The sequence below is a fragment of the Ruditapes philippinarum genome, unplaced genomic scaffold (assembly GCF_026571515.1).
Source record: "Ruditapes philippinarum isolate M1 unplaced genomic scaffold, ASM2657151v2 ctg1883_1_1_1_1, whole genome shotgun sequence".
In the NCBI taxonomy this organism is placed as follows: Eukaryota; Metazoa; Mollusca; class Bivalvia; order Venerida; family Veneridae; genus Ruditapes; species Ruditapes philippinarum.
Genome location: NW_026861194.1, coordinates 1,218 through 25,517, shown reverse-complemented (window position 1 = coordinate 25,517; position 24,300 = coordinate 1,218). Strand labels below are relative to the sequence as shown.

General features: G+C 31.8%; 1 protein-coding gene across 1 annotated transcript; it reads left to right on the top strand.

The window, feature by feature from the left end:
• Window positions 1–881: 881 nt before the first annotated feature.
• On the top strand, window positions 882–23,808 carry LOC132714822 (uncharacterized; the record flags this gene model as incomplete). Its single annotated transcript, XM_060697744.1, is given in 5 exon segments — window positions 882–975; window positions 16,506–16,995; window positions 18,321–18,489; window positions 19,823–19,967; window positions 23,689–23,808. Coding segments are annotated over 4 exon segments (522 nt in total), but the record flags the coding sequence as incomplete, so codon positions are not given.
• Between the last annotated feature and the right edge of the window lie 492 nt (window positions 23,809–24,300).

Here is a 24,300-nt window from a genome sequence, read left to right as displayed (position 1 = left end):
AATGCAGATGTTAAATGCAATGGCTTCCATAGTTCACGCGCTGACATCTCACACAAAACTCACTACCAGGTACATGCCGTTCCCTTCAAGCATGAGTAAAACATACGCCGTTACTCGGTATAAAGGTCGCAATAGTGAAATACTTCTAAAGAGGCACATACGTATATACCTACAACGCCATATAGCAGCGTAAACGTCATTTAGACTTGATTTTTACTTTCATCGTATGAACAAAAGATTCTTGTTAATCATTGTTTATTAAACAACATATTGTGTACATACGTAAATTATCTGTTAAATATATAGAGGATATTCAAGAATTTTCTATAAATACATGATTTATTTTCATCGAGTGGTATGAAAATAAATATTTCATGAGTGGCGGTAGCCACGAGTGAAATATGGTAATTTTCATGCCACAAGATGAAAATAAATCCTGTATTTATAGAAAAAACTTGAATTTTCTGTTTATTATGTACATTTTTCTCTTTTTTGCGATAAAATTTGAAAAACTTTCCCTTAAATTTTGTGTACTGGTTGAATTTAAAAGAAAGTAGTCCGGCAAGACACTAGTGAAAATACGGAAAATATGTTTCACTGCAGTGAAAAATAAATTTTTACAGTGAAAATACGGAAAATGAAAATACGCATTTTATTTCATCAATATTTCTCAATATTTCATTTATAAGTATATAATAAAATTATATTCTGATATTTGTTCTATTTACACCAATATATTCAATTGTAAATTGTAGAGGCTAGTCACTAGAAATGTAAAATTTGTGTGAAAAAAAAATTGTTCGTTCGTTTGTATAAATTTTAATGACTTTGTATCAATATGCGAAAATTTGACATTTTGGCGGGAAAAAGTATTGTTTACTTTTTTACTTCATGGGTCACATGATTAAACACGTGACACAAACGCACTCGTACGACACAATCCGCCATGTTTTATGTTTTGTTGCCAAATTACAGGTAATATTTTATTTTTGAATCGGGAAGATTGTTATTGATAGTTAAAGTGTCTTGATGTAATAAAACGTGATTGGAGAGATTTTAAATCGGATGTTATGTTGCCATGGTAAAGGTATGTTTGAGAAGTGAAAGTTGTCAAGAAAATGTGTTTTGTTTTTCACAGGTGACAGCTCAGGTGAAAACCAAAGCTTGATATAATTATAGATATATATTTTTTGACACTTGAATGTATGGCACTGGGAAGAGACAATTGCTTGCTCTTTTTATGACTTTTGTGAATGATACAAGTTTTATTCAGTAATTTAAAAAAGTAACATTAATTAATTGTCTTTTAACTGTTAAACTGATTGGGTTAATTGAATTAAAATATTATTTCACACTACTGTAGTGCTTATCTTACTTTATTCAGAATTTCAATGATTAAACCTGGTGAATTTGTGTCATGGATTATCCCTGTTTTAAATTTTCAACATAAGGGTTTTCAATATTTAAATCACAGGTTATCAAATACAATATTGAGCTAAGTCCAATAAACAGTATATATAGGTAAGACTAACAATTGGATGTTAACAGAGTGGCTCTTAACTGGTGGCAAAAACTAATTGTCAAATCCGATTCTTACTCAAGTCAATAATATTTAGCAAACTTTAATTTACAAAAATGCTTCACGCCTCCAACCATAATACATTGTATAATTAAATAAAAACAAAATAGTTTTTAACATGATACGAAGGATTTCCTTTTGGATTTTTAGTGTGGTATCGTAATTTTTTATTGGTTTGGCACCACCAAATCTGGATGATCATCAAACCTGAAGGAGCCCCTAAAACACTTGATTCAGTTGTTATCTTTTAACACTGAATGATTGTTGATCATTCAGGCAGTTTTAATAAACAATAAAATGCATGTTTCTTCTATATTTATTAAGTTAAGTTATTTGCAGAGTATTAACTTTTGCAGAGTATTAACTTAAAACTTATATGATAGTGAGTAATAGTTTAATGTCTATGATAAATGAAAGAACATAAACATTGAAAATTTGTGATGTACACAATGTAAAGAGTACAATACTTGGATCTATTTGACCATCTATAATCATTAACTTTGAAAGTAAAAAATAGAGCAATCAAAAATTTAGCTTTAATTTTGCTTCTGGAATATATTGTATACAAATGAATAAAGTTTATAAAAAATTACAACACCTCAGCCATTATCTGGATTAGATTAAATTTAAGTCATACATGTATATCTGTCCGGACACAGTTGATACTGTAATTTAGTTTAAACATAGTTTTTTTCGAAAAATTCACAATATATATTAACAGACAATAATGTACACAATACAAACATGATATGTTGAAAAAGGATTGGGTCCGAAAGCTGAGCTTATAAAGGCCTTTTCCTTATAGATTTACAGTGCATAAAATACGGTATGACAGTATATGTGACTTGCATGAATTATATTCTGATTTTCTTTGTTTTTAAGAAGTTAAAGTCAAAACGTCTGCCACTACCGGAACCGGAAACTTATCCTGGAATTGATACTGTAGTGAGGACAGCCCCACCTCATTACACTACAGTAAACTATTAGCATTATTGAAAATTGAAAAAAAACTATAAAGCTCTTTAGTTTAAAAAAGAACCTAGCTGTACTGTGTCAAATTTCATGTACCTAGTTTTAAAAATCTGTGTAGAAAAATGTTCAAAAAGTGTCATTTGATGGGACCTGAACAGTTAATGGTCATTTCAATGGTTCTTGTGTTTTAAAACCGAATATTTCAACCATTAATTACATATATTGCATTAATTTAGCATAATTATAATAAATACTAGAAGACTTATTTATGAATTGTCTTGCCAATTATATTGATTTATCAGTATGATAATCATTAATATTATATAAATATTGTAGTTTATATGCTTTATTTATAGCTGTAACAGAAAAAATAATTGGCATGTAGGAAGAGAATACCGTTTTTATTCCTGAATAAAATAGCAACTGATCACAATAAACAATCAAGTACCCAATTAAATAGATTAAATATCAACTATTATTGTTTGGATGGCAGTCCCAATTGATGACTCATTGTATTGTCCAACAAATTGACCTGGGACCTCATTAACTTTCGTAAAGGTCATTTGAATAAACACTGACCAGTATCTATCGAATATATCATATATTTGCTAACTTCACTCGTCAGGGAAGTGTGGTGTATTGGTATAGATGTCGGACTAATGATCTGAAGGTCACTGGTTCGATTCCTTACCAACACCATGTTATGAATTATTTTTTAATTATTTGCAAGAATTAATTTGAAATCGGTTTACTACAACTGGTTTTAGAATACATTTTAAGTGGTGTTTTTTTACGCAGTCATATATTTTTATTTTATTAATAGTATCTTTCAATGTTTCTCTTTTTTACATTATGCAATCGTATATACTTTAGCGCATACACGCTATATAAAGATACAACACAGATATTACACACAACAAAAACGTTTGCAATAGTTTTAAGAGAATGGCAATTTTAAAATTAAAATAAAAAATAATTCGCTGAAATAGGATTCGAACCTACCAGTTAACGTATACATTCCTCAAGTGAAATACCTTTACCAACTGCGCTAAGAGGATTTTTTTTTTACAATATTGTAACAATTTGATATTTATATTTATATCGATTTACAAGTAGATCGTAACATGTACGAAATATACCGACTACAGGGTCAAATGCAAGAGTGCCAGGTCAATGTTGTTGGACAATATAATGGTTAATCCAATATGAAAATCCCCTTTCTATACCAATTTTACCTTAATTCCAGGTAACTGTTGAATTTCTTAAAAAAAATAAAATTTTGGTACGTTTGATGTTATGCTATATTCAAAGTTAAATACTTAAATGGTGTCACGTGACACTTATAATCAGTTGAAGTCATGGGCAATTTTGTTTCTATATATAGTAACAAGTGTATTAAACACGACTATTTCCCCCTAATCGTAGTATCATGACTAGCCTTACCTGGACTAAGATGCAGACATTTTAAAATTACATTGTACAACCTCTCTATCCCCTCTTGTACCCAGCCCCCACCCCTCTCCTGTCTCCATTCCTTTATTCATTCATGTAAGTACATCTTGTATTAAGTTTATAATCTTAACCATTGCTTTTGGATAATTTACTTCTTTTCTATAATGTAGATATGTAAAAGCCTTTCAGTACAGGACTTAAGTATCATGTAAAGAGTGTTTTTTTCAAAGATTTTAAAAGATTTTTATAGGTGCAAAAATTTTGCCCAGGTGTAGTTTGGTAATAATCTCTTCAGGATAAAAGCTTTTGGTGTATATTTTCACAACTCTCATGAATATCAATCGGTATATTTATTTTTGTAATTAACTGTGGCTATAAAGTACATTTTAGGAATCTATTTAAACAGCTTTGATACTAAACGAAACATAATTAAGCCATTTTACTTTTCATGAAATGGAAGTGAATTATAGTCCATCTGCCACCTGAGTATACAGCTACATGTAGGCCAGCCAGCACATCTGTGTTAAGTCTGACCTAACTCTATACTGTTGGCTGACCATGCAACTTAAAATTTTCATCATATCCCCTAAATTGATAATGGACAGTTCCAGGAATCATAACAGCCTGACATGTCCATTCAAGAAATCCAGCAGGTTAAGGGTTGATATGCTTTTATGTCCATCTTCTAAGCTCAATTGGGAAAGCATGGGATTAGTAATCAAGGGGCCATTGGTTTGATCCTCTTATAGAGCATAATTTCTCTGTGACAGTTGATCTAGGACATTAATTCTAATGGTCACTTTTCTTTCACTGCTGATTCAGAAATCTTGTGTGATAAATAATTTGTCACTTGCAGAGAAATCAGTAATTTCTGGTTTAAATTATCCAGGAAACTGCCTGTATGATAGATTATGACTGCAGAGATATGACCAAAAAACGTGTTTGAATTGGCGTTAAGTTACCAAGAAAATAAGAAATATAAACAATCACTGCTTTATCTTAACACATTGGTATTGAAATCTTAAACTTACTATTTCTAGTTTCAAATTCAAGCAGTCCTGTACAGTGTATAAATTTAGCATTAGGTTAAAGGTGGCTTATATTTAGGAGTTTGAAAGATAATCGCCAAAGAAAACATTTAAACATATGATAAGTGATAGAATGAAATGCTTTTATTGACGTCACTTTCCTTTCCTGCTCAGCTACAAATTTGAAATTGTGGGTTTTTACTGAACTGTTTTTATACCCTCGGACTGTTGCAATATGTTGATAATAGAAAGTTTTCTATTTACAAGATATGGAGGTTAAAGGCAAAGTAAAAAAGAAAATATTGATATGCTTTCTTAGTCCAGGATTATAAATTTGTGAAAAAAATCGAATACAGGCACTTCAGTTGTGTGTAGTCTTAGATATTATTTAAAGACTTGAAATGGATCAAGGATAAGTTTGGTGTGTTACAGTACATAATATCAGCCAACTGTGCAATATATGCCCTAATGTAAATATGTTTGAGTAATCAAAAAAAAAAAAAATATTTCAAGCAAGAAAGAGACCTGATCAAAAACTTGTCTGAAAAATGTTTTGTCTGAATTATCCTTGTGATACTAAACATTAGTCTACACAAAGCAAGTGATTCCTGGGGCAGAGCTGAGTTTCACACATTAAGACTCCAATGTTTTTTTATATAATTCTATATAAATCAAGTAACCCCCCCTACTCCCTGGATGGCCAAAAATTGACCCATTTGAGGCATGTTTAAAAATTAATATCAGTTTTGTGGAGGTCATCACGGAGATGCTACATGTAAAGCTTTGGGCATAAAGTAGCTCCACGCAATAAGACTCAAATAAGTTTTCATGTATAAGTCCTGTATAAAACAAGTGACCTCCACCCCCAAAGGAATGATTTATAACTTTTCTTCTCCTTCAGGAAGCCACAGCCGACAGGTTGTTTTGGAGATTGAAAAACAAATCACTGTAAGGGCTATGATAGTATAAGATATATACTTCCCTAGTTTACAGCTATAAATGTTGTCAAGTACAGTCTTGTATATGATGCGTTGCATGTTCCTGTATTTTATTGACCAAAAAACACATGTTACGTTAATTTAAATGCAAATTTATGCAAAGTAAACTTTTGTTTAAGGATGTTTCCGTTTTGTCATAACAACATGAACCGATGCAGTTTTAGTAACTGCGACATGTCTCGTAAATTACAGAGATAATGTCTGTCCCCATCTAAATGTATAAACAAAACAACATGTTCGTGTCCATAAGGTTTTGTTTGATCTTTTATTGGCCACTATGTATTCATGAATTGTGCCTTGAGGACTTTATTTGATGATTTGGAGTCTTGTTTGAAAACTATAAGAAAATTGTTTTTTGGTTTTTATTTTGTGTGTGCGCGCGGGTATACATGTGACTTGAAGATTTTGTGCAAATGTAAGTACAAGAAATTAAGATAGTTTATAATAAAATTGTTTCTATGAGGATTTCATTTCATTTGACAGAAGCTAAGTGTCTGAAATAAGGAGGGTTAAATAAGACTTCCTGTCAGAAAGGTATGTGAAAAATTACCAGACGATTATAGCTCTTAAGAATTTTTAAAGGTGAATTTACTCCCTTAATGAATTCCCTGAAGAATTCAAAAGTAATGATGAGGTATTTCATTGTGTCTTTTAAATGTTTTTACTTTTATTTGTGTGTGTGTGTGTGTGTATATGAGTTAATTTATACTTGCCAACCGTTGCCCAATTATGGGGAAGTCCTCCAGAAGAATATTAGTCATTTTAGATTTTGGAGGATAGTGCAAGATACAGAAAGACGCACCAATTTCAGAAGCTTCTTCTGGTTCTTTAGCGTGCCATGTGTTAAAGCACTCATACATGGGACCTCGATTTAAAGTCTCATCCAAAAGACTGATTAGTAATTTAGATGACCAGCCAGGGAATCGAACCCACAATGTCAAGATTACAAGTCTGGCGCTCTAACCGATTGAGCTATGGGGGCTGGCTATTACATCTATTTGAAAAACAGTGCTCTTTTTTTGTAGATTTTAATAAATTTAAAGACAGACTCAAATTAATATACATTAGTCAATTTATAGTTAATTGTTGTGGCCAAAACAATTTTGAATGCATAATTGGCATTTTGTTTTAGTGGCATGATCATTCTATTCAAATTGACATTCAGACACATTCAAATATTGTTTTCTTTGTTGTGTTGAGAACAATAAATTTAAATGAGGGAAAAATTAATTCAAGAATGCTTCTTTAATATAATATATATCAAAAGGGACTTTTGTAGTGATAATAATTAGTTATTATTAGATTCCTTCTTGTTATGCAGAAATTGTTTTGGTTTATTATGCATACTGCCACAATTAACATAATTCTGGGTGTAATCGAAAATTGTTCAGAATATTAAAGAATTAAAAATGCATTCCTTTTTTTATCACTTTTTTGATTAAATTTTAAAAATTATTTTGAAACCTATTGTTTTTTGTTTTCCGCCCTTTTGTCCCTGGGGCTCGGGTTTAAAAAAAATTTCATTTAGATAACAAGTTTAAAACATTTTTTTCTATCTAGACAAGATTCATGTCATCGAGCAAATTTATTGCAGAGGCAAGAACAACGTTTCTGCATGGCGATTGAAATTGTCCTAAAGCTTAAAGAAAATACTATTATCTCCATATAAAACAGGATGTGGATTTGTTTTTAAACACTAAGTGCGCTGCCCTTAGGATCAAAATTAGATATCTGATTGTAAAGAATTGATTTTTTCAAGATAGCTTTAATAGGTAAAAACTTTGATAACAACCATTCACAAGTATATTCAGGTAATTTTGCCGGGATGAGTTTTACATTATAGAAGAGGAACTTGTTCCTTAATTATAACTGCTTTGAAGAATTTTATTTCTCTTTTCCCCACCCGGCCATCCCCATCCCCACATTGTAGAATAGTATGAAACTGTAACTGCTCAATTTTGATGTCATGTTAAAGCTATTTATTTGGTCTATATAAATTATTAAACTCTATCATCAATTTATAGTCGTCACCTTAGTGCTGTTACTGGCTAGCTCCGATTAAATAATATAAGGAGTTAATCCTTTACTGCACTTATTAAAGGTGATGATTTAGGCTATTTATAATCATCATAAGAATTGATAATTTTTTTTTAATATCAAAACTGATTTTTGTAAATTTCAAACTAATCATGCTTCTAATGTGAGCAAAGGACTTCTGTAGCTAAAATTTTTATTAGTGAATGTCTATGACTTGGCCTTGCCCCTGGGCTATGAAGGCCTTGCCCCTGAGCTATGAAGGTCTTGCCCCTGGGCTATAAAAAATTGACCTGCTATCACAGAACCTAAAGGAATTCAAGCCTTGTGTAAAAAATGCATGAACGTCACTTTATGACACTAATAGTTGTTGCAATTTAACTTCAATCTTGAGCAAAACTCACACAGTGTACGAGTACCTTTAAAAACCCTGCATGAACATTAAAATGCCAAAATCAAGCTTGGTTGACAAATCCAGTCTTGTCGTCATTAACACAGTGGCACTAAAATTTGGCAGCAGGATACTAAATGTCTAAATCGTGTGTATATTGATCAGTTAATTAATCAGCTAGATAACTGATACAAGGTGAATTAAGGTAACTGATTGACAGCTCAAGATAATGAAATACATTCCAAGTTGACAGTCATCAATTACCTATCAATTATGATATCAATATCCAGTTTTTATATTGTGATACGTAACTATATCTGCTGCATAAAAATATAGGATATTAGCGTAACCTATAATGATAATTTTGTATGAATAATCTGTATAATTTATATTCCTTTGACAATCTTATGTCACTGTTTTGTATCATGCCTTTGATCATAGGTCAATATACAAATAATGTTCACTTGGAAATCGATATATGTATATATATAATATTAGGTTTTTTTTATTTTAAAATTTGTGTTTGTTTGATTTTATATTATTAAAAAGGATTATAAAAACTGTTGTATGCATTTACATTAAAGGTATAGGATACATCTTATTTAAAGGTATAAACCCCTTCTTTAATTCCAGAGGTGTTGGTATATATATGCTTTAATATTAAATAGAACTGGTGTGCAGGCATTGGTAAAACATGCATAATGATGACAATAGTTTCAAAATGGCATGCCTCCAGATTCTTTACAAATTGTAAAAATGCATTGTGTGCATTAATTGGTACTTATGCCAAATGCAAATAAAGGAAGTGTTAAGAGAGTATTTGAAATAGTTTAAAATATAAGAATTATTCTTTGATAAATTATGATTGTTGATATTTGTTTGGCAATAATAAAAATGTTCAGTAAATGATTGAGCTTTAAAGATTTCATATATTTTGATCAAACATCAATTATTATTACATTTGAATATAAATGCAGCTTTTTATTTTGAATATTGTATTGATTTTATCTCTATATCTCTTTAAATATGTTTCTTTAAGCTTGACTATTCAAAGAATGGGGAGAGCCATGGCACTGTACTCACCCTGGTGTTGCCATGCCACTTTGGTTAAGTAGAATCTTGCGCGCAAATCGGTATCTCCAAAACTACTGAAAGGAATGGGTTGAAACTTCATACATTTAGTTGAGTGCAAAATAAGAGGTCACTGTCCTAGGCCTGTAAATTTAACATGGATTTGGACAGAATTATGGCCCTTGTTTTACTATCAAGCATAGTTGCTATGCTATTGACAGCTGTTGTTTGTTTTTGAGGGAGTTAAAGCAGCCAAATTGATGATACAATTGGTCATTTCAAATGACATTTGGCTATTATTCTACTTTGTAGTTCGGGCAACAGGGTAACAATTTTGCAAGTTAACTTCCTTTAATCTATTATATTTGCCGTACAATGTTCATGTACAGCATGGATTCTGCTTTCAAATTTCAGATAATAGAATAAATGTCTGTATAAAAATGTCACCATGCAGGGATAACATCTTGTTTGTGTCATAAAGAATGTTCATGTGTGCAATTTCAGGGTAATTGTCACCTTTTTGGTGTACATGTATACTGATTTCTGAATTGTTTGAAAACTACCATCTCCACCCAATGTATCTGATCAAGGTAAAATATATTGAATATACTTTAAGTATACAAATGTAATTCATCTAGGTTTCATCAATTTGATCCACCTCAATGCACAGTGTTAATGGTTGAAATGTGCTTTTAACCTTACTTTTACCTTTAAAGTTTGTTTGAGCGAAGCCAGCACTAAGTAGCGCCATACAATACTTAGATCAATGTTGATGTTAAAAATAGGGTGGGCTGCGTCCATTGACACAGCATGACACCGATGTTATAGTGTAAATAATAACAGCAAGGCCACCATTTCATTACAATATCTATAATTATATATTGTCACTGAGATTTCTGATTTTACAAAATTTCAATTGATTATTCTGAAATAACATATTTTATTTTTTATGCCACCGCAGCATCTGCGATGCGGTGGCATATAGCGATTCACCTGTGTGTGTGTGTGTTTGTGTGTGTGTTTGTGTGTGTGTTATATAGATTATATAGTGAACTTAAAAAATCTTCTTGTGAAAAACCACTAGTCCAATTTCAACCAAACTTGGCAGGATTGTTCCTTGGGTGAAGGGCTTCCAAAGTTGTTCAAAGAATTTCATTCCATGCAGAAATCTGGTTGCCATGGCAACCAAAAGGAATTATAAGAATAAATTTAAAAAATCTTCTTGTAAAGACCAAAAAGGCCTAGAGCTTAGATATTTTGCATAAGGCATTGTCTGGTAGACCTCTAACAAGATTGTTCAAATTATAGCCCTGGGGTCAAAATTGGCCCCGCCCCCGAGGGTCATTGATTTTCACTATGTACATATAGTAAAAACTTAAAATACCTTCTTGTAAAAACCCAAAAGGCCTAGAGCTTAGATATTTTGCATAAGGCATCTTCTGGTAGACCCTTACCAAGATTGTTCAAATTATAGCCCTTGGGTCAAAATCGGCCCCGCCCCGGGGTCATTGAATTTCACTATATGTACATATAGTAAAAACTTAAAACACCTTCTTGTAAAGACCCAAAAGGCTTAGAGCTTATATATTTTGCGTAAGGCATTGTCTGGTAGACCTCTACCCAGATTGTTCAAATTATAGCCCTGGGGTCAAAATCGGCCCCGCCCCGGGGTCATTGGTTTTCCTTATATGTATATAGTAAAAAACTTATAGTAATAGTAAAAACTTCAAAAAAAATTCATCTAGCAATTGACAAATGCTAGAGGTTAGATATTTTGCATGAAACATTGTGTAGTAAACCTCTAGCAAGATTGTTCAAATTATAGCCCTGGGGTCAAAAATTGCCCCCGCCCTTGAGGTCATTGATTTCAATATATACATATAGTAAAAAATAAATAAATCTTATTGTCTGAAGGTACAAGGCTTAGAGCTTTAATATTTGTTAAATTATATCATCTGAAGGTACTCTACAAAATTTATTCAAATTTTGCCTCTTGTGTCAAAATTAGCCCCGCCCCTGGTGGCCATAGGTTTTCCTTATATGTATATAGTACAAACTTAAAAAATCATCTTCTCTAAATTTACAAGGCTAGAGTTAAGATATTTTGCATGAAACATTGTGTAGTGAACCTCTGGCAAGATTGTTCAAATTATAGCCCTGGGGTCAAAATTGGTTCCGCCCCGGGGGTCATTGATTTTCATTATGTACATATAGTGAAAAAATAAAAAATATTTTTTGTCTGAAGGTACAAGGCATAGAGCTTTGATGTTTGATATATAATATCATTTATAGGTCCTCTACCAAAGTTGTTCAAAATTTTCCCCTGGTGTCAAAATTGGCCCTGCCCGGAGGCAGTGATTCTCATTATGTACACATAGTAAAAACAGAAAATAAAACAAATGTTTTCTGAATGGGAGAAAGCTATAGCTTAGATATTTGACTTGAAATGTTGTTTGGTGGACCTGTATCAAAATTGTTTTGAATTAAAACCCTTGGGTCAAAATTATGCCTTGCCCAAGGGACAGTGACCTACTTTCTTGTCCTTTGATGTACAGCAATGACATTTTGACCATGTGCACAGTTTTAGTTGTAAAATTGAACTTTGATATCAGGTGACCTAGATTTTGATGATGTGACCTACTTTCTTGTCCTTTGGTGTACAGCTATGAAATTTGAACCATGCGGTGGCATAGCATTTTTATCAAATGCAATCTTGTTATTCAAATGTTATAAAATTTCATGTCGTTTTTGGGAAGTGTATCCCATAATGTTAAGGTGGCAAGGGCTAATCTCTTTGGTACCATAAGTTGTGTGTTTTACCTGCAAACTTGTATTGAATTGGTTATATATAAAGTATATTTCTCTAAGATTGATAGATTGAGAAAGCATATTCTTTTTGGTCTGTCTATTTAAATTATTTGTTTGTGTGTTGTCTGTCTGTCTGTCTGTCACAAAACTTTTAACTTTGGCTATAACAATGTTATAGGCAGTAACAGACACCAAATGATCACAAACACGAAAATCGATCTTGATATTTTAATGATTTGAACATTCAATAGCAACCTTTTACAACAGTTACTTTGTACGTTGTTTTGAATTATAGATAGGATCATTTTAGTTGTAATGTAAGTAGTAAAATCAAAAAATAAGTTATAAATTAACATTGTTTTTGCTAATTGTTAATAATAATTGTTTCAAGTTTTATTTTTATCATTATTTAATGTATATAATTTTCCATATACAGATGGCCAGAGTTTTAAATGATGCTAGCCAAATTGAACATTATAAACTTATCTTCTTCATGTATAAGTTCATTTTCATTTCATTTATAACTTTCAGGTATGACGAAGTGAAAAAAATGTAGGTCATACTCTCTTTAAATAAAGTTTCGATAGTGTCTTAAAATTGTGAAATTAAATGCCTACATATCATAGCTCCGAAGGCAATATATGGGTATTCTGATATAACCTTATTAAATGGTCAGTAATGGAATATTTGTGTCAACTTTCAAGTGAGATAAATGAGTGTGTACTTTGTGTAGGGATTTCCCAATTAAGTTGATTAAATAAACGAACAGATGGATGGATTTTAAAAGGATGATGTTTAAATAAGTATCTTTGTTTTAAATGGAACTTTTTTTGGTTAACATTTTACAAAATAATTAATACATTAGCCACAATAACAGACCAGAAAAAAAAATCGAACAATTTATTGAATTTTAGGGTCCTAAATTTGTTTAGATCTGACTGTACAAGGACACAGGATTTGGGAATGATTATGTTATTGAAATTTGAAAAATTTAATATTTTGATCATTTCTTAATTTTTTTTCATAATTCTTGAATTTAAATTGTTAAGATAGTTATATATTAAAGCTACATGCCTCCAGATGAGTCAAAATATTTCAATAAAATCAAACTTAAGAAAAATGTACTTAAGGAAAGTAAAAAGGATCAAGACTAAAGTAAAATTTTACATGTTCTGTACGATTAGTAACTGATTTTTCAGTATTTACAACTATTATAATTTCTACTGCGTTACTAACGCGGTAAGGGCAATTTATGCATATCTTGACCACTTTTTGGTAATTTACGGGGGTTGATAGTGTCATTGAAATGTGTAAATTGCTTCTTTTTGGTTACTTCACAACATTCAGGTACATTTTCAAAATTTTCATGAAAATTAGCATGAATCTGGAGGCATGCTGCTTTAATGAGGTCCTGTTGGTTTTTTTTCTCTTTGGTTACAAATTTGAAATCAGCATTCAAAGATCAACTTTTCAGACATTTTCAACATATTTCATATTTGTTTTGTTAGGAGATCAAATGCGAGGGGGGGGGGGGAATAAATAATTAACTTATTGTCCAACAATATTGACCTGGCACTTAATTAATTTTTGTAAAGGTCATATGAATAATCACTGACCAGTATCTATTAAATATATCGATATATGAGCCGCGTCATGACAAAACCAATGTGGTGCGTTTGCGACCAGCATGGATCCAGACCAGCCTGCGCATCCGTGCAGTCTGATCAGGATCCATGCTGTTTGCTACAAGTTTCTCTACTTGTAAAAGGGTTGGTAAGCGAACAGCATGGATCTTGATCAGACTGCGCGGAGGCGCAGGCTGGTCTGGATCCATGCCGGTCGCAAACCCATTATGTTGGTTTTGTCGTGACGCGGCTCATATTTGCTATACTTGTCAGTGACATGTGGTGTATTGGTATACATTGTAGATGTTGGACTACCAATCTAAAGGTCCCTTGTTCGATTCCTTACCAACACCACGCTATTATTTGTTTTTAAAATTTACTTGCAAGAATTAATTTGAAATCGTTTTACTACACCTGGTTTTAGAAAACATTTTAAGTGGTGTTTTTATACACAATTTATTTTTTTTATTTCATTACAGTATCTTTCAACGGTTCTCTTTGTGTCATTATGCAATTGTATATTCTTAAGTGCATACATGCTATAAAGGCAGTTATTAAAAATACTACATACAACACTGATAGTAGACAAAACAAAAATGTTTGCAATGATTTTAAGAGAAAGCCAATTTTAAAATTAAAAAGAAAAATGAAATGGCTGAAATAGGATTCGAACCTGCCAGTTTACGTCTACATTCTTCTAGTGAAACCCCCTTACCAACTGCGCTTAGAGGGCTTTTTAATATACACCATTTTAACAATTAGCCATTTGCATTTAAATGTATATCAATTTACAAGTACACGTTTACGAAATATACCGACTACAGGGTCAAATTCAAGAGTGCCTGGACAATACTTAAGTTAAGGTAATTTACTCTAAACTTTTTGTGTGACAACAACATGGTTACCTTTTATGGCCTTAGTATTAAATTAGCAATATTAAATAAGCATATCAAAGTATCAATAGAATGAAATATGTTAAATGTGTTAAATATATTTTTGCTGATATTGGAATTTGGTGTATTTTGGGGTGAAAATTATTTCTCCTGAGTGAGTGCTATGATGACACACTGATTAACTTGGGTAAAAGTTTAGCTCCTTGAATTTTAGCTCATTTTCTCTTGAAATTGACCCACACTGTCATGAAATAGCCAGCTGCCTAGGTGTGTACCATTAAAAGTGGACTGGTGAAAGAAACATTGACTTTAATAGTTTAAAAGATACTGGGATAACTTGAAGGAAACTTGATGAATTAACTTGTGTTATTTATTTTTAAAAGTAGTAATTTATCTAAGTTGCCAGAACATTAACCTGTGTCAGATTCAGAACTCTAGTTGTGTTTCACACCTGTTTGAAAGTTTACTTATAACTGGTATAAGATTGTAGAATGTCAGTTGTATTAACCTGAAGTTCATTGACATTTGTCAATATTTTATTTTTATATGTTTGATTACAGGTAATATAACCTGTAACGTGAATTTCTTGTCGGATGCTGACACAAGAGAACACCATGCTATTTTTTGGTGACCTGCATGCTATTTCTATCTTATTAGGGTAATATGCTATATAAATAAGCTCAGTAATTGGCCGTTTGAGCATGCTATTTTAATTTTACCAGTCAGTGTGCATGTCAGGGCCAAGAGGACCTCTAAGTGTTCCCAGTGCCTGAAAGGGCTGAATGGACATTTCATTATCGCAAAATGGGCAGAAAAAACTTGAAGTAAACTGAATTTAAGTGGAAAACTGCATGATTCCTAAAGAATTTCCCAGGAAGATGGGGGCGGGGGCGTTGTGGAAGTCACCAGCTATAGCATAACAATTGGCCTCGGGCAGCTCAGATTACCTTGATCATTAAGTTTTCTTCATAACTGAAATGTTTAATCAGATATTTTAAGATGTGCATAGTTAATTAATCAATTTAATGATCAATTAAATAATCAATTATATAACCAATTAAGTAATCCAGTAAATTAGATTATGTCATACATAGCATGAGTCAGGTTTTAAGGCAATGTTTTATTATCTTTGTGAAACAATTGTTTATGAATTATTTATTTACAATGGCAGTTTACTGACTCACTGGTTAAATGTGCAAGAATTATCGGATTTTCTTTTCTTTTATGGCTCATGTTCTTTGTTATAGCACAGTGGTTTAAGATAATTCAAGTCTGCTTAAGGTGTTTTAAGGACAAAGTGTATTTTAGATTTTTAATGTGATATGTTTATGCTGTATTAATGTTCTAATTTCTTGATAATTAATTGTTTTGACAACATTTTCTGTTATGAAATAGTACCTGTTATTTTTGTCTCATTTACCAACTTGTAAATGTCAGCGATTTTTATTTATATGGTATGCTTGACTGATTAGCTTATACTATAAATGCACTTTGCATTTCATTTTGCTCTGATAAGAGATTTTCACGCACAGATGAACATATATAGTAAAATAGTAATAAACAGGTAATATATAACCCTGAACGGAAATGGAAATTTATCTACAGTCGTGAATTAATATCTTAGTATATGTTTGTATTTCATTTCTTCTTACAGGTGTCGTGAGAAGGTATAAATCAACAAATTTGGAAGTTTGATGACATCACAGGCTGTTAAATTCAAGGATCGCTTACAAAAGATTAATTGGCGTGATTAAGACAAATTTAAAAGGAACAAAAGGAGCATTGAAGAAGTGGTTACAAATAAAACTGATCTAATGACAGAATCGCTCATTCGAATGAAGGATATCTGTACACGGAGCTAAATGATTTGAATCACTTGGCAGGGCAAAAAGGTGGCGTGAAGATATTAAATTATATTTATAGTGTAAAGTAAAACATGGAAAATGTTTCTTCATGTGGATTTTGTTGTGATTGGAATGAAATAATGAATTAAATTACAGTGGTTGTAGGAAAAGGATTAAAAAGTGGAACTGTTTGGAATTGAAAATTTAACAGAATGTCAGCCTCGATGGAGATCAGTAGTGCACCAGGGGTCAGCGGTGGAATGGCATCGCCAGTGGAAGGCGATGACGTTTTTGGGGATGGTAGGTATACATTTATATCAGATATTTTATATCAGACCATAAATGCCTCTGTGACCAGAATTTGCATACAAGTGTTTGCCTGAAGCATACTAATTTGGGGTCAAGGTGAAATTTCTTGATTATGGTAGAGTTTTAGCTACATTATATATTACTTTAGTTCTTCAGGCCCTGAAGTCCAGTTCTTTCAGAATACATTTGCAGGCTTTATCCTAGCCATTTTTGGAAAAGTACCTTCCTAAGGTTGGGAAATTTGCATCATAAAGTTGCTTTATTGGGAAAAATATTTTGTACCTTTTGAATTCAAGCCTCCTTCATGGTTATTCTGAATTGTGCAAAAAAGTTTATTCCAACCAATGCATTGATATATAATATCATTCAAAGCATAAAAATACATTAAATTGTGTGGAAACATCATCTGCCTGATACCATACTGGAATTAACTCAAGAATTTCAGTTCAGTTGGGAATTTTGTTTAAAGATTGGGAAAAAACAAGCATATTTGCCATTGGGAATGGGTCTGGTAATCCTACCTGTGGTGACACTGGGAAAAGGCAAGCATTGAAGATGTTTCTTACACCAACATCATTAATTCACTGATATCTCGGGTACTTGGTATTATTAGGTATCTTCATAGGCTCATAATGTTGGGGTGTCAGGTCTGTAGGGTTATGGTCAAAGTCTCTGATGCTAAAAATAGATTCTCTTACTATTCCTTGTACTAACGCTATCATTCTTAGCACTCTACCTTTTGTTAGCGTTTTTAGGCCTGTTTGGTCAAGGTCATTGATGCTAAAGATAGATTCTTTTATTCCATTGGAGAGCATCTACATGTACTTGCTTTTACTGATATTCTTGTGAACTTAAGGTTGTAGAATGAATTTTATCATTGACATAATTAATTAACATGAAAATGTTTCATTAAAATATTATTTTGTAAATAGTTATTCAAGTATTATCCATTTCACCTGTTGGTTAATGTGACAGGTCCACAATAGTATGAACTTTTGTATGATGTAATTCTGAAATGATTCATAAAAAAACAACAATATTTAACATGTCAGGTCATTCTGTCACATGACTGTAACAGACTCAATTGAAATTTAACAAGGAAAACTTCAGAATGAATACAAAAACAAGGAAAAATTCAGAATAGATGTGTTCTGAAGAGTAGATAACAACTAGTATATTTAAAATTAAATGCTTTTTAGATGACTCACAAAAAAATGTGAATTGTGAATGAACAAAAATTGTATTGATTTTTTTCTGGACTAAAAGTGGCATAAAATTTCAGCATTCGTATTTAATTTTTATAATTTTTTCAACAGATTCAAGAGACAAGAAGAAAAAGTTTAAGCCATTTCAAAAAATGCGGAATTTTTTCCGAGGGAGTAGTAAGAAAAGGTTCAAACCAGAGGAAGCTGGCGGCCAGAAATCACACTCCATAGGAGCACTACATCAGCGGGGAGGAAGTGGTGATGACGATGATGACGGAGGGTATTTAACTTGCTCATCTTTAATGTTACTTTATTAGTTTGAGATCTACAATATTTTTGTTTGTTTATAAGACGGATCTTTTATAAGTCATCTCAGAGTCCCAATTTTATTATAATGAATAGACTGAAGCCAGTGTATCATTTTAATGACATTTGAATGACTTAGATTTTACGGACTTATTACATTACAGGTACATGTACATTGTATAACTAGCTATCCGGCAGAAATTTGGGTTTCCAGTAAGCTGGAAAGAAGACCTAAATTATCTGGCCCCAACTGACAAATGACGATTAAAAATTCACCCAAGAAAATGTAATTAACAGTGTTCAACACTGAATCTAATACACTTGATACTATTCTGCTATTAAACATACAGGACTGTGAATTATTACTTATTATGCAATAATTATCAAGTGCATTATTACTTATTATGCATAACATAATAAAGTAATGCTGTACAGTCATGCAATAATTATGATGTGACCTCAATAAACCAAAATGATATCACGAACATTACTTGTCTGTTCAACAGTAAGTTCAAGATGTTTTATATCAATTTATTTCTTTCTGATTGCATGTTATAACAGAAATATATGTCAATTTTCCTTGCCTTGTTACATAATATATTACTTGATTTATCGTTCAAATCCTTTGTAATTGATATATATTATATTACTATTCATTTTAACTTGAACCATGCATTATTCTAAAACAACCCACTCTAAATTGGTATCTATTTCATCATTTTACAACTTGCTGACTTAATTTAATTTTCTGATGTAGCTTATTTGTAAAAATTAAGATTTTATGGCAATGGCACAAATTATAGCTGAGTCAAGAGAATTATAATATCAGGGGAAATAATTCCATGAATGTCACGTAGATTTTAATGTAAGCAATATGTCTTGTCAACGTTGAAAGTGATACATCAGTCTGATTGAGGCTCAGAGACAGTCACACTGGGATTACATATATACCTGATAAACATGTTGATATGCTATTCAACATAAGTATACCTATCGAGTTTTCCAAAATTGATGTCATGGTGACACATTTAAATGTCAATGTCAGGTTTAAAATTAACTATAAAATTATATTTATTTGAAAATTGCATATATACAAATTTTTAATCAATTTTTGTATGAATATTCATGAATGTGCGGCCTTGTAGATATCTGAATAATGAATATAAGGAATATAAGCAGTGCTCTAACAGGGAGCTCAGAAAAAAGTTTTATAACCTAGAGATTAATTAAGATAAACTTAAAAAGAGAAAAACCATCTCTGCATTGAAATTTCATATAATAGAATTAAAAGATGATAAATTTTGTAGATTCAGACCCAAGTCTCTTGGTCTGGCTGGCAGCAGAAGTATATCAGAGGACAGCATATTTAAGCCCGACCCCAAAGAACAGACGCCGGGGGTTCTGGAGAATAAAACGGTCTCTATGGAAAATATTGACACAAACCCATTTCAGGTAAAACTTGATAACTTGACAAATTACTCACATATACTGTATATGTATTTAATCTAGTATTTGTATATATAGACAGGTTACATATATATAATTAGCATATATTAGCATAAATTAGCATAAATTAACATACTAATTGAAACTGCAATGACAAAAATGTAGTACAGAACTTGTATTCAATATATTAAAGTTTTGTTTATCGAATGCATGGCATGGAAAAAGCCCAGAAAACTTTCTTATAGCTGAATTAGTATAGACGTGAGACAGCCTGTATCCGTACAATCATGTGTCTGAAAGATGGGGAAATTATTGTTACTTTAGGCTTTGAAATATTAAGATTTTTGTTTTTTCAATCCTTGAATTTTTCAATACAGTTGGATTGCATGCAAAAAAAACAGTGCCATTTAAAAACAATCTTAAATGCATGACAAAACCTAAACCCTTCTTTCATCATTTAAGTGTTTAAACCTAAATCTTGAGTCACTATTAAGCAGTGAGCTGTATCATATGATGGTGTTGGGGGGGGGGGGGAGTGAAAATGTTCAAAATGAGGCCACCAAAACCAAAATCATTAAAACATATGAATCATGACAAAAATGGCAAATGTCATTCGAAAGATATAATATTATGTACGAATGAAAAAACATATAGATCGTAGGTAATGCAAGTTAAATGACATCACGGAAAATTCATTTTCCTTTTTAATGGGTCAAAACGAGCGGCATTCTTTACATATTTCAATTTTTACAAGCCGTGTGTATTGAAGCAAGCATAACCCATTTAATTATATGGTAGTAAGCTGGATATACGAGATCAAAAGAGACTGGAATGAAAATAAAACTGCGGATTGATTTCCATACATTTTCTTTTCAAAGCAACAAATAAGGCAGTGAAATATGCAATAAATCTTCGTGTAGTTTTCTTTTTTTCTTTCTGTCTACATCTTGTTGATGACAGTAAAGTATGAGAAAACGTAATATGTAAATGATTGAAGTTTATTTATGTTTTATAATTAATGGTAGGCAAAATTATTATGAAATATAGAATGATGAAACGTAATTCCTCTTTTAATTGATATTATAATAACAATATTAAATTCTAAAGGTTCATAATGTAGGATTGTCCTTTAAAGATTGAAAATTTCACAACTGGACTGGTTTCTTTTTAAGCCTCTATCACATCAGCTGTACGAAATTTGGTTCGTACGATGTATAGAGAAATTTGTGCCGTAGTTTAAGGTGGCAGGCAATTTCGCAGTCTTATAATCTAGACAGATTTGTAGATAAGTTACTTAATATCATTTGATTACGGCCGCAGTAGCAGCAAGATGCTTGTGCGGCAAACCTGCGGTCCCCGCAAGACAAACGTTAAACATTTTTAAACATGAGAACCTCTAGAAATCGTGAGTCTGTCATACGATTGTCTTACGACAGTCTTTAGACATACAAAATCTATCAAAAAATCGCAGAAATAATGTGCATGTTGAGAAATCACTGCGACGTTGCAGTAACCTTGCAACCTTAAAGAATCCGTACGAATGTCTTGCGGCTCCCGCACGAAACACAGCGATTTTTGTCAAAATTTGTTTGTATGGCTGCCGTAGGGTTGATGTGATAGAGGCTTTAGTAAAATACGAAACATCAAGAACAATATAAAGATTACATTTTGAGGCCCAATTATTCAAACCTAAGTTATGTTATGATTATAGAACATTAAGGCTGCATACAAAATACTTTATCATACTACTAGCTGCTGGATTTTAGCATGCTAATCTTAAATCCCCTTAGATTAATATTGAACCCTTCCATATTTAGATTTAGGCAAGTCCATTATTAACATATATGTCAATATTTACAGTTTGAAATTTAAAAATGGCAACATCTGCTTTAGATGACTTAATTTTATTTATGAAATATTTATCATTACACATAATTGTCTCATGAAAATATTTTGGTTTTATAAGTTTAAAATAGAAAAAACAGTTAAATAGTGTTTGTAATGTGAATTTGAAATAAAATAAGATTTGTCATGTGAAAGTATCTTTTAAAAAACCTGTAAGTGGTGTCATACTATATATATATTATTAACATAAGTATGTGACCTGGAGGGGATAGAATTTATCTTAAATGCCATCAGGTCATGCTATTCCAAGCATGTAAATTGATATATGTTTTGCTTGTATGCACACATACCAAATTACTAATCCATATCCAAGATAAAAATAAACATGGGACAGCTCAGTATTTGTGGTAATGTAACTAATCTATGCCACTGTATGTATGTAATAAAGCCTGGCCCGGCACAATTCCTAAACCTGAGGCTATATGGTCACTAACTTCAGATAATTTGCCTCTCACCATTTTGGTATGAATGATGTGCCATGGTCTTTGAAATCTGTTGTGTTAGGAAGCAATCCAGCTAGCTGATGGAAGGTTGATAATTCTTGTTAATTTAAGTGCCCCCTTCTTAAATGTTTCTCTTCATGAAATATGATGAATAGAAGTACCTGGAGCCTAGCATGAAAGCTGATCTACCCTTACCACTCTATATATCTTAAAAAGACATGTCCATCTTTTAATCTGGACAAAACCTTTCATTATTTTTAGGAAAACTTACAAAATATATTTACTGACTGTAAAGTGAACAGTGCAGACCATGATCAGAGAGCATGGATTGTAATCTCAGGGGAATGTGCTGGCTGATTGTGGTCTGCACTGATCGCATGGGTAAAATCTGTTGTCAACAGTTGTTGGCTTAAAATCCAAACAAAGAAACATTTTGACCAAAGTCCTTGCAGCTGGCTCGATCATTAGAATTCCCGTTCTAAAATCATTTAAATTAAGAATGGAGTGATCCATATCAAGGCAGTGTATGCCAATCACATATTTTTAAGAGGGTTAAAATTTGAATGCTGTTGCAAACAGATATTGCATTGTCCTTTTCATGAAGTTTATATCACATAGACCAGTGGCAGGCAGCCTGTGTATATTGATAAGCATGATGGTATTTTGTTAAGGTGGGGAAGGATCCTTTCGTAAAGCCTTTGATTTCAAAGAAAAAAGGAATATCACAGTGCATTCTGATTGTTATTATGCTAAAGAAGTATTGAAACAATAATTCTATTTTATTGGTCCTCAAAACACCCAGACAGGTAAATTTTGTATACAATGTAATGTGTAGCATTTTTGTATTAAAACTTGTAACATAACAATTTTGATAGGTATTATATCATTATTATGATACATATTTATACATAACAATACATCATTCACAAAGGTTTTATTTTAGCTCTAATCTCCTTTTCAATTAGATCTACAAAACTTATTAAAAAATAAAACCATTGTGAATGAGATAGAGCTATATATATCCATATATCCACCTATTTTACACACACACTATTTACCTATATAGTACAAACATATTATATACTTTCAGTGTTTTCCCTTTTAGATACATGTAAAAGAATACTAATTTGAAATTGTGATGATTTTCAAATTTTATTATGATTAAAATGTATAGTGAAAGGGGATAACACTTATTAAAATTAGACACTAGTAAATAAACTGGATCATTTCAAAATTAAGCAGCCGCAGTAGGTTTCTTAATTCTGAAGGGTCAGGGCTGGCCTATTTCCTTGCTTAGAATATAGGCATCCTGTATGTATGTATAGTCAGTATAGTTATATAATATGCCCTGCACTAACACCAGCACCATTGGTTTACAGAGTGAATTATTCGCCAAGCTGCGCTCTCGACAGTCAGACTCGGATGTTGACGAGGGGTTGCCGTACAGCCCCTTGACTACGCTTACTCCACATGGCCTTATGTTTGACACGGGCCGGAAGGTAAGAAGCCACAGTGGTGTGTGTGTGATACTATTAGCTAGACTGGAGTTGTGTTACAAATACTAACAAATGCATGTTTATTTTTGCCAGTTTTATTTGTGATACAGTTTTTAAGATTTTATTTCTTTTACCTCAGTTTTCTTTGTGGAGTTATAACATCATTATAAAAAAAATATTTTTTTTTTGCTATTTACCTTTTTTGGTAATTAAATTAATTTGCGAATAAGAAATAATGTAAAATGTAATTTTTCCTTTTTTTCCCACAGTTTTTTTTTGTGTTAAAACACTAAATGAAGGATTGGTAATAATGTGTTTTAATAAAGCATTTTTATTAGATTAATTATCAATACCATTCAATAGTTGTTATATTACCATTAATACTATCCAATATTGTGCTCTGCTAATATTGTCCTTTATATAGTGCATGCCTCTATACCCAGGTTTCTTTATAATGTTTGCATCTATTGTCACAGTCTTTTGTCAGTCTTGTCA